Source organism: Pollicipes pollicipes, unplaced genomic scaffold (genome assembly GCF_011947565.3).
Source record: "Pollicipes pollicipes isolate AB1234 unplaced genomic scaffold, Ppol_2.1 Scaffold_4002;HRSCAF=4701_pilon_pilon_pilon, whole genome shotgun sequence".
Classification (NCBI taxonomy): domain Eukaryota; kingdom Metazoa; phylum Arthropoda; class Thecostraca; order Pollicipedomorpha; family Pollicipedidae; genus Pollicipes; species Pollicipes pollicipes.
The window spans coordinates 19212376-19224742 of NW_023596420.1; the positions used below are offsets into that span (position 1 = coordinate 19212376).

Here is a 12367-nt window from a genome sequence, read left to right on the forward strand (position 1 = left end):
CGAGGTGTTTTTAATGACGTCGAGCGGGTGTCGCATAATTCCATCCATCGCGCCCGGCCTTTCATCACTAGTGGCATCGTTTGATACTGTGTTCTGGCGTCAGCGCCGGGGCTTTCGTCACCAGTGGCATCGTTTGACGCTGTGTTCTGGCGTCAGCGCCGGGCCTTTCATCACCAGTGGCATCGTTTGATACTGTGTTCTGGCGTCAGCATTGGGCCTTTCATCACCAGTGGCATTGTTTGACGCTGTGTTCTGGCGTCAGCGCCGGGCCTTTCGCCACCAGTTGCATCGTTTGACGCTGTGTTCTGGCGTCAGCGGGGAGCTGCACGACTACGACTACTTCCGTCAGCAGAAGATGGACACGCTGGAAGCCTCCCTGTCGGCCATCTCGCTGTTGGGCGAGCACCTGCTGGAGACGGTGTCTGACCCAGCCGCGCTGACGCCGGACCAGGTCCAGCGGGCCGTCTCCGACTTCCTCGGGGTGCGAACCTGAGTGCCGACCTGCAATGTTCTCGTGATGCCGGTTCGTTGATGCCGAGTTGAGTTGACTTGACTTAGTGGGGGAAATGTCGGCACAGTTTTCTCGCAAGATTACCGAGAAGGCCTCATGTACTGATCTGAAATGTTACCCTCAGTCGTCAAATAACAGGCATATGCTGTGCTGTTATGGGCGAATTCCAACCAGATGACACTGCCAACGGCGCTGAATTGTCACTTGCTCATGGTTGCGAAACCGTTTGCATGCATTTAACCGATGTTTATGGTCGGGAAACTGCCAAAATAATGACCATGTTCCATTGAACGTTGTACTGCATTGTGTCGAAATCGCCTCAGCAAGGAAGTTTGAGGCAGGCCGAATGGCCCCGCCAAAACCCTGAAATAGGAGGCCAAAATTGCCAAAAGAAAATTGAAATCACATTTAATAATTACGATAAAAACGATACATACAATACAGTACAAAAATGATCAAAAATAAAACTTAAGACAAAAATTAAGAGCTCAAAAGCAGCTGTCAGCCAATTTCCACCCCAAAATGTCGAATTTGATATACAGCTACTTTGTTCTTGCTCAGAACATAAATCTTGAAACGCAGATCTGTCGGCTGACCCCTGCTTTGATCGGGAACCCAGACGTCGCTCGACTGTTGCGCACCCCGTGTCAGTTACCCCTTCTGCCAACAGATGTCTCTGTGGGCCAACAAGAACGACCTGTCCATCACGTCGGGCGAGCACGTCTCGCAGGAGATGTCCCCGCTCCTGCAGCTGGTGGAGCTCAACCGATTTGTGCTAATCAACGACAGTGCACGTGTGTTCGAGCAGCTGCAGCTGCTGAGGAGCAGGGAGCACGTCCGTATCGGTACGTGGGGGGGGGGGGGGGAGGGGGTAGCTTACACGTGCGACCGAAACACATGAGGTGGCCGCGACTCGTCAGGCGGCCACAACCCATGGGGCCGGCGACAGCCAGCAGGACGGTCGTGGCCCTGGAGTTTGTCGCTATGTTTTAACACGCGCTCGGGTGGGGGGTCAAATTGCCTCCCCCTCTAAGGTTTTTCCAGAATGGTTTCCGAACGGCGCGGCCTAGCCGCGCCATATTTTACGTAGCTGTCGACAATTGAATAGCGGATTGTGTGGCATAGAAATTTAAATGTACCTTGTAAGGTTCGCCGACCTATGGCAGGTCAAAATCAGGCCGTGCTTTCAGCGAATGCAACTTGTAGGGAATCTTTCAACCTGATCCAACAACGGAGTGTTAGGCGAAGCCATACATCTCTGAGATACTTTTTTAGGCACCACGGCAGTTGAATGAGCAAATTACATTGACCTAAGGTCAGGTATGAAGGTCACACCAAAGCCAAAGCCGACCTGTTTTGTTTCTCTAGGGCTTGGTGCATGGGATGGTTTCTGGTGCTGATTTCAAAATTATTTATAGCGGGAACCACCTAACACATCATCCATGGACTTCTTAGAGGTCAGAATAGGTCATTGACCTAAAATGACCTAGGTCAACATTTTGTTTTAGGAACGTACTGTCCAGTGTAATCTTTGTCACTTAGCCAAGTGCAAAACTCGAAGAGATCTTGTATGACATTGGTTCCCTTGACCTTCAAAAGGTCAAACAAGGTCACTGACCATAAATGAGCATGTGGCCTTTTGCTTAGAAACAGTTACCTAGGTTCTGGGGGCATCTTGGAGACTAACCTGGAACTTGACCTCGTTTGACCTTTTTTGACCTGGAGGTCACGACCTAGGGGTGTTAAACTTGAACTAATTGAGTTCACATACAGGTCAACGCACGCTGTAAATTTGGTGTCTCTAGCTTTCTTAGTTCTCGGGATCTCAGCGGCGTCAAATTGTCCCCCCCCCCCACCCGAGCGAAGGGTATCTAGCCGGCCAACCGGGCGCGTGCTAAAGCTATGATTTTTGAAAATGTTCACCTTGTGCAAGGTGCTGTTTTCTCGTCATGCCTGGCTGTGATAGAACGCTGTGCACTAGATGATACCGCAGATGATAGAAGAAAAGTGGGTGCTAGGAGAAAGGTTTTAAAAAAGATAAAACCAGAGAAGGTGCCAAAGGGAAGCTGATGGAGTATTCTGTGTATACATTTGTGTGCGTTTCAGACATCGTAATGGACAACGCTGGCTTCGAGCTGTTCTCCGACCTGTGTCTGGCGGACTTGCTAGTCTCGCTGAACATCGCCCAAAGCATGATTTTCCACATCAAAGCCATCCCTTGGTATGTGTCGGACACCACGCAAGCGGACGTGCAACGCATGCTGCAGCGCATGCTGGCGGCCGATGACAAAGCCGCGCTTCCGCGGCTGGCCAAGAGATGGCAGGACTACATCGACTCCGGCCTCTGGCGGTTCGAGGCCGATCCGTTCTGGACGACGCCTCTCCCGTTTAGTCGCATGGCGAGCGAGGCCTCAGGACTGTACACGCACCTCCAGGCCGCCGACCTCATCATCTTCAAGGGTGACCTCAACTACCGCAAGCTTCTGGGCGACCGCAACTGGCCGCACGCCACGCGCTTCTGCGTGTCGCTGGAGGGCTTCCACCCAGCCCCGCTGGTGGCGCTGCGCACGCTCAAGGCGGACCTGGTGTCTGGCCTGACGGCCGAGCGCGAGGCGCTGACCGCCGACGACCCACGCTGGATGATCTCCGGCGAGTGGGCGCTCGTGCAGCTGTGCGAGTGCGCCGACACGCCTCGCCGTGCCGACGAGCTGTGACCGGTGCGGGTCCACAGTGAAGATACGCCGTGGGACGCGGTAGACTTGGAGTTGCCGAGGTGTTGCCTGAACGGGTTTTGTACGGCGCCGTCGCCTTTGAACAGTGTGGGTGGTGTTGCGCTGCTCTAATGAACCGGCTCGTGGGCGCCTGGAACAGCAGATTGTTACTCGTCATTGTGTCGCTTTTGTCGCGTGTTCGCCCGCTGTTCGAATCCTAGCACTCGCGTTCAGTTTTTATGTGCACGGCTGGGAGCTGCGTAGAAGGAATCCTTGGACTGCACGTTTCGTGCTCTTACCTGCTCAGGGCAAATGACACACGCGATATCTTAGTACGGTGGCTAACGTGTTTGGCGACATGTCGCCTTCGAGACGGCCGCCTGTCGATTCAGTGGCGTTGGTTCGGCGAGTGTGCGCGCTTAGGTTGTTTTTTACTCGGTGGGATAAGTGGCGTGATGTTTGTGGCCCTGATCCGCCATTACAGGCGCAATAGAATATATGCTTGTTTGCCAAGTGCCAGCTTGCCAGCTCGTCATAGTTGCTGTCTCATTCTGAATTATATCCCCCCCCAAGTGTAATATATACTGAAGTCGAAGCTGGACTTGTTGAAAAATTGCCAGTGGCAGGGGCGTGGTTTCGCAAAATGGGTTGGGTAAAGGAGGGGGAAAGGGGGGGGGGGGTGAAGGCAGCGAAAACCCCAGCTCTTAAATATGCCAGCCAAGGCGTTTCTCCGCGCACTGATCCGTTTTCTTCTCAGAATTGAGGGGGGGGGGGGAGAGCCGGAATTGTGGAGGGTTAAAGTCTTGAAGGTTTAATGAGACATTGATTACAGATGCAAAGGCAGAGCACAGCGAGCAAAACGCGATATACTAATCACGACTAGCTGGAACCGTCGCGGCCGAGCCGGGGGAAGCGGCGTGTGAAATGGCGTGAGTCGAATGGCAATGTTTACCTGGAGTATACTGCACGGCTTGGAAAAGTGCAGACGTCATGCTTAATTTCTGACACGTAGTATCTCGTTTCTTCACACAATCTTGTGCTGCCTTGTTATTGTCTTACTGCCGTGAAGCACATTCCTGCTAACATCTCCATTCGTCTACATCTGCTCATTACATCGCCAGCGTCCGTCTTATCGGTGCCTGCGGTACCGCAGCGATGTAGCAGCGCTGCGCTGGTAACCCCGGCCCGGCCGCTGGTGTGCGTCCGAGCAGCGTGTCTCCCATGGTTGGGTTACAGCGGTGCTTGGGTGGCCCCCGGCCCGGCCGCTGGTGTGCGTCCGGGCAGCGTGTCTCCCATGGCTGGGTTGCAGCGATGCTTGGGTCGTCCCCGGCTCGGTTGCTGGTATGTGTCCGAGCAGCGTGTCTCCCATGGCTGGGTTGCGGCGATGCTTGCTTTGCTCCGACTCGGCCTGCGTTCCCGGCGCGGTCGAATATGACCGCGGTCAGGGGTTGCTTCAGGGACAACAACGGCCTTGGTGACATTGTTGCTTAAGGTGAAAAGTGGGTCGCCTTCCGTTCGTTGTGACCCGGATCATGGCGTGTTTCGCCGAAGTAGGACACGCATCGCCCGTCCTCCGCGGCGTTCTCGGAGGCTCTCTGACGTACCCAAGCGTTGCGATGTCCTGATGGATACATCGGTCGGCTCCGGTCGTCTCTCGATGTGCTGCCTACTAACTGAGCTGATTATTCTCACATTTTCTGGCTCGCGGCCGCTCGGCCGAGTCCAGCCTGCGTCCGGCCGATCGAAGGCGCACGGACGGCGCACTATTCAAGCGGGTCGTTCCCTGGTGTCCAGAAAACGGGCGCGGCTCCGTCCTGAAGACGGGCACATCTCTGTCACAGGGTCGGACTCAGCGCCTGTCCGGTCGAATGTGCCCACCTACTTTCGGGTTACTTCCCTGCTGCTTCCGGGGACACCGTCATCCGCCAACAGTCCACGTCTTCAAAGCCCAGTGTCCCGGGGTGCCACCCGAGGCCACGCACTCTGCGGCACAGTGGGGCGCGGGCGTCCGGTGGCCACTTGCAACGCTATTAAGCTCAGTTGCTCTTGCCGCTTTAGCTGGTCAGCCAGACGCCATTCGCCATCTGCCTCCCAGGGTTGTCGAGCGGCGCCGAGCCGTTGCTGTCGGCTGCACGCCGCTGCGGGCGGTGTCTCTTCCACGGCCCCAAACAGCGCCGTGCATTAGGGTCTGTTTAGTTTAGTTTATTTGGTTTGAGGCGTTTCGGCCTGTTCGGACCATTTCACGCCTTTAAATGGTCTATTTCAACTCAAACTTATATTTGTGTTTTTAAGAGAGAAAAAGCGCTACATCTTACCCTTTCATGATAATCAAAACATTTCAATACGCGTAAGGAAATTGAATACAAAGTCAAGAAGATGTGGATGGCCATTACCTAGGAGGACTTCAAACGATAATGCAACGTTGTGGTGGCGACAGTATGTTTCCAGTGTTTTCCGTCGGTGTTGAAATTGTCGCATTCAAGCAAAATATGCTTAACCGGAAGGGGACGATCACATTGATGACATAAGGGACGCGGGTGTTTTAAATATCAATAACTATGCGTAAGCTTTGTGTGTCCAATTCGAAGACGAGTTAATACTTTTTCTCCCAAACGGTCTGGACGGTTTGCCAACGGCCAAGGTGCAATTTCCGGTTTTATGTCGTGAAGCTGTGTCGTATTGGTTTCCGTGCATTGTCGTTGCCAAACTTGTTTTGCTAAATTGTGAATGACCGTTTTTATTGAACTATGGCCAACAGGGACCGGTGTTATGTCAGGGGACGCCAATGCTTCCTTAGCCAGTTGGTCGGCTCCCTCATTTCCTGTGATACCCCAATGGCCTGGCATCCACACAAAAGTGTAATGTCTATGTCTTGTGTGCATAAAGAATGATAGATATGTATAATACAAACAACGAGGTAGTGAGTGAGGTCAGGGTTAATAAGTGACAAAAGGGCCACCCTAGAATCCGAGCAAATTACTATGGGACTGGTCCTATGATTTTGTCGTTCGATATGTTGCAAAGAAAAACATAAAGCAAACAGTTCTGCAAGATATACGGATGTTCCATCGGTAACCTACATTTTTGTGAGTAATGGCCGTTACAGAGTGTCGCGCATCCGGTGTGGTTCTTAGCCATGGAGCCACCGGAGTGTATAAAGCGACAGCGTGGATACTTTGCGTACCACACTATGGAATCATTGTTGTACATAAGCTGTTGTGACGGTGCGCTTAGAATCAGTAAAAGAAACATAACTTTGCGAGGTGCCAGTTGCCAAGGGGCTACTGCTAAGTCAGGTGACACTGAGGCTCGCGGAAGGACGTAATTTAAACTATGGCAAAAAACATTGATACGTGATGCAACTGTAAGGCCCGAGCGCCGCTCTGTTCGTCACAAATATGCATGGTGAATTCGTGGCAATATATGTGTGGAGGCAAATGTTGGTTGACTTGAATTTCGTCTTATCTTTGTGACATACCTTATAGTGTGCTCAATACGTCGGAGGGCTAAAGGCATGATGAATGTATCTACTTCAAGTGCCGAAATTGGGGATGTGCGCAGTGCTCCTTGTGCAAGCCGTCAGACCATATTTTGTGTAATAGTTAGGGACTTCAGACTGCCTTCCGTGCCACCTGCATACATCACTGATCCATATTCAATAATAGGAAGAACCAATATCTATATAGTAACAATAACGTATACCGGTCAGTACCGTACCTTCATCCCGGGATGCACCCAAACAAATTCAAACGCATGACGCATTTGGTGCGGACATGTTCAACGTGCTTGGACTTGGACAACCTCGGCTCGAGAACGATGCCTAGAAATTTGAACGATGAAACGCAAGGAATACTGTGCCCGTCCAGTTCGAGAGAATATGTCGGTGTACCTCGTCGCCTTCTACTGAAAATAATAACGGCTGATTTTAGAGCGGAAAAATAGAGACCATAACGTATTGACCATTGTTGCAGCTTGTGAAGGGCGTTTTGAAGGCGTGGCAAATAGTGATCATATTCTTCATCTGAGCACCAAGTCGCGCTGTCATCCGCAAAAGTGACGAGGATATGCCTGACGGGAGATCATCAAATAAATCATCTATCATTAGGTTAAAGAGCATTGGAGATATACAGCTACCTTGTGGAAGACCGTTCTCTTGAATGTGAACATTAGAGACCGCCGATCGGCATCTTTCACGGAACCGCCGCGTTCCTGAGAGAACTACCGCAAGATAGTATGCCAAATATCCTTTAAACCCTAACTTTTGTAGTTTAAAAAATTAAAGCTGGTTTATATACCATGTCGTGAGCGCAAGTAATATCCAGAAACGCAGCAGTGACTTGACGTTTTTGGCGAAATGCGTGACGAGTATCTGTTTCCAGACGAATAATATGATCACAGGTGGTGCGGTTACGTCGAGATCCACATTGCTGACCCGATGAGTTTTTTTACAACCTATTATCCAGGCGAGGCGTTTGCCAACCATGCGGTCCATAAGTTTTCCCAAGCAGCTGGGGACCGCAGTTGGACGGTAGTTAACTGGGTCGTGTGAATTCTTGCCTGTTTTGGTATCGGAATTATTATTATTTCTTTCCATGGTTCCGGAAAAATATGAGAGAAACACAAATAATTGAAAACTTTCAACATAAACTGAAGCATGCTGTCAGGTAAGTGACGGGAAGAAAGCGTAATGTAGCTCATCCTGGCCTACTAAAGTGCTACCGGTGGATTTGATCGCGTCGCAGAGTTCTGAGAAAGAACATGGTACATTGTAGTCCTCTGTATTGTCGGAAAGAGAGCAATGGGGATGTAAATCAAACCGGGGTCCCGCCTGATCTATAAAGTCTGCTTTGTAATTGTCAGAAGAAATACAATGTGCCAGACGTTGGGCAAGAGACTCCATGACTTGCGGTAATGATGTAACTAAAGCATCGTTGATTCGGAGAGCTGGATGAGAAATAGACGGTCGCTTAGCAGAATGTGAACGAAATAATCCCCAAATTTTGCTAACGGAGTAGATGCAATCTGTTGAAGGAAGTTAAACCAGGAACAAGCGTTTGGCGGCTCTTACGATTCTCCTGGCTCGAGCGCGTTCAGAGTTGCGGGCGAGCAAATGTGGAATATCGTGTTTACGTTTACGTCTGGCAATGGCTTTCTTAACATCATCTGTCCACCACGGCACGGAAAGGCGTCGTGGTGGAGGTTCAGTCAGTGAAATTATTGCGGTTGCTGCAGAATGAAGAATATGTGTGATAAGATCAACTCCTTGCTCTGGTGGATCATAGCGATGATGGTTGATAATACAAAGCTCCTGAAATTTGGTCCAGGCTGCCTTTCGCTGGTTCCAACAGGGTGTATATCGAGGAACTGCATCAGCAGCAATATCAAAAGTGGCATAAATCTTAACTGGACAGTGGTCGCTGGTGTGGACATCTCCGTCAATAGTCCAATCAAAGAAAGTTCCTATTGAGGGAGAGCACAATGACAAGTCAATGACTGTTTCCGTCCCAGTGGGTAGATGGTGATATGTATTATTACCTTTGTTTAGCAGGACTAAGTTGTGTGAATCAATAGAATCTTCAACCAAATGTCCTCTGACAATCAACGGCTTAGGTGCCGTTACTCCACGTTGGACTGTGAGCGCTGAGATCACCGAGGATGAGGAAAGGGTTTTGAAATTGAGGAACAAGCTAATCAGGTAGCTATAGGAGCTCAGTATTGTATAATTTGGTGTAATGTATATTGAGCATATATCGATGGTACGGCCATGCAGCCGGACTGAACATGCAACAGCTTGAAGAGATGTGTTAACACGCGCTCGGGTGGGGGGGGGGGGGTCAAATCGACCCCCCCCCAGGGTTTTTCCAGAATGGTTTCAAAACGGCGCGGCGTAGCCGCGCCCAATTTTGCATAGCCGTAGACAAATCAATCGGATCGTTTGACATAAAGATAGATGTACCTTGTAAGGTCGCTAACCTATGGCAGGTCAAAGTCAGGTCATGGTTTCAGCGAAGGCAATTTCTAGGGAATCGTTCAATCTGAAACAATTACGGAGTGTTTGACCAAACTATACATCTTTGAGATGCTTTATTAAGCACAAAAAATATTGAATGAGCAAATTAAGTTGATGTAATGAGACGCCAAGTGTTTCGCCACATTTTCTCTGCACTTTGGCCTCGCACCGTCAGGGGCTGCAGCCTCTGACGGTGCACCTGCCCTCGCTGCTCTCCCAACGGCGACTATCCACAGCGGGGGCCGCGAGCCGAGGCCTGCGCGAACGAGCCGGGGCCGTGCGAACTGCGGCGGCGGCGCGCATCTGCCGCGCGGCCGGGGCCGGCCTGCGAACCTGACCACGTGCCGCGCCCCGCCCCAGCAGGGGCGCAGGACACATACAACTGCACTACGAACACTTGACCTAAGGTCCGGTATGAGGGTCAGACCAAGGTCAAATCAAAACTGATATATTACTCTAGGTCTTGCTGTATGGCATGGTTTCTGGTGCTCATTTCGAATTTATTGACGGCATGAACCGCATTATACATCTTCCATTGACTTCTTAGAGGTCAGAACAGGTTATTGACCCAAGATGATCCGGGTCGATATTTTGTTTTAGGAACATATTGCCTAGCGTAATCTTCGTCGCTTATTCAAATGCAAAACTCATACCAGTCTTGTATGATTTTGTTACCAAGACCTTACGAAGGTCAAATAAGGTCACTGACCTCAAACTGGCTTGTGACCTTTTGTTTGGAAACAGATGTCTAGGTTCTGGGGCACTTCGAAGACCAACCTGAAATTTGACCTTGTTTGATCTTATTCGACCTGGAGGTCATGACCTAGGAAACTCAAACTTTGACCTCAGTGAGTTCACGTACAGGCCAAGACACCCTGTAAATTCGAAGTCTCTAACTTTCTTAGTTCCCGAGATCTCAGGGAGGTCAAATCGACTCCCTACCCGAGCGAAGAGTATTTAGCCGGCCACCCGGGCGCGTGTTAAGAGTGATTGGCGTGTATGTTAATTCTTGACTAATGTGCAGCGCCACCCCACCTTGGCGACGCTCCCCGTCCGTGGTGTCACAGCGATAGAACGAGTAATTTGGCATTTTAAAATCATATATTTCGGTGGGACGAAACCATGTTTCCTGTACGTCAATGATGATTGGAGCTAATACGGCAAAAAGTGCTTTCCTTTCAGACCATTTTGAAACGAGACCGCGACAATTCCACTGTAAGATGAAAGACATTTAATGAACAAGGGGCACATTCCCACCGGTTGATGGGAATCACACGAGAGAACAGACCGAGGTCGTCCCATCGCCACCCTCACCGATGGACGGGACCGGCGGTCTTCGTTCGGACGTGTTTCAACAGGTATCGTGGTGGGGGGGGGGGGGGGGGAGGGGAGGTAACGTTCGTGTGGTGGCCAGAGGGACCGGGCCGCCGACTGCTCATAGACGGAGGGCTAGAACACCGGACGGCCTGAGCCGCATGTGTATCACGCACAGCTGGCGGGCTGGAACACCGGCCAACCTGGGGACGGGGGTACACGGGCGCCCGCGCATCCGAGCGCCCAGCCAGGGGCGACTCAACGGCATTTTCGTCTGGGTCTTTGTAGTTGACTCAGCTGAGACCGAGGGGCGGGGAGTGAGAAGCTTCAGGGCAAGCAGATGGGCAATGGAGTCTGTCTGTGTTCCACATGTTGCCATCGTGGCTTTTGCCACCTGTGCATATGTTTTGCAAGACTGTGACGACGTTTTGGATTCAATAGTGCGCCGTGCCTGTCTTTACCCTTTCAGAACAATTTGTTTTCTTTTTACGATGTGGGACACTGAGGAGAGTTGGCGGCGTGATCAGCACTTCCACAGCTCAGGCATTTCTGGGGTGACGTGCAAGTCCCGCCGCACTTCCAGCATCTGGCACTCTGTTTCCAGTACTTGCTGCCATGTCCGAACCGCTGACATTTGAAACACCTGAGTAGATTGGTAGCAAAGGTGATAACGAGCAGGCTGGTGTCGCGACGCTGACCATCTCTGAAAGTCGTCAGCCGTCGGACATGGCGAACTTGCTCGTCTCTGAGGTCCGCCTGGATCTCGTCCTCCGTCATGAAACGAAGCTTAGGCGCGAAGATGGTGCATTTACTGGCGCGTCTGGCATGGTGCAGGGAGACTTTCTTGTACAAAATTCGGTTGTTTTCAGTATGGCCTTGGTTTGTGCGCGAGTGGTTGTTTTTATGAGTGATCCGTTTGCCGGTGCTGCAATTTTGAGCTCGCATGGACCGCACATAGCCTTCATTTGCTTTGATGGCCAGAAAACGTTGATCTTCCGGAATGACACGTTCTCATCACGAGGCTGAACAACAACGTAAGAGCAGAGAGGATCCAGAATTGATTCAGAGGGCAGGCGAACACTGGTCATTGTCGAGCGAGGGTCAGCATCAGAGCGAGTAGGCACCGGGTGGTCGAAGATGAGCGAGGGTCCGAACCAGGGGCGTTGGGTGGAGGCGGGTGCTGTCCAGACACCGCGACGGAAGTGCATGAACCAATGGAATGGGCCCGGGGCGCGCGAAGGTCATCAGGCGAAGTGGTAGCCAAGGCGGGGCTAGCGGTACTTCCGTCGTCTATATCCAGGGAATTATCGACGTCAGAGACCGAGTTCGAGTCCGTGTCAGTGTTGTCCTTACGCTTGTTTCGCTTCCCCATACTCGTGAAGCGAGAAGAGAACAAAAATTAAGCGTGCAGGTGTGTTTGGAGCTAGTGCGAACGGAAAATCACGGGAACGACGATGCGAAAAAGGACTCCTTGGCTGAGGGCCACAAAAGAAGCAAAGCCCTTGCTTGCTAAGGTCTTGCCAGACGGGTATATGGCCATCGAACGCGAGCCTTGTGCATCATGGACTGCTGGCCGGAAGTAGTCGATAATTTCGAGCGGCGTGGGAAGGAGCCGGCGCTTTGGGCGTATGTATTGTACACATATGCCTCCCGGGCATGCGTGCTCATACTCACAAAAACGTTTTGTGAACCTAGGTCACCTGAGTCGTTCTCAGACTTTTTCGTGACGTCACTAATATGAATATCTTCATCGCTTCGCCACTTCGAACACCAACCGGCACATCACTTACGACATATGACACTACAACATGTAACTTATGG

The 12367-nt window shown here is 51.2% G+C and overlaps 1 protein-coding gene across 1 annotated transcript; it reads left to right on the plus strand.

Moving 5' to 3' along the window:
- Nucleotides 1-315: 315 nt before the first annotated feature.
- LOC119094025 (damage-control phosphatase ARMT1) lies at nt 316-3817 on the plus strand (the record flags this gene model as incomplete). Its single annotated transcript, XM_037217084.1, is given in 3 exon segments — nt 316-481; nt 1182-1356; nt 2618-3817. Coding segments are annotated over 3 exon segments (949 nt in total), but the record flags the coding sequence as incomplete, so codon positions are not given.
- Nucleotides 3818-12367: the final 8550 nt, after the last annotated feature.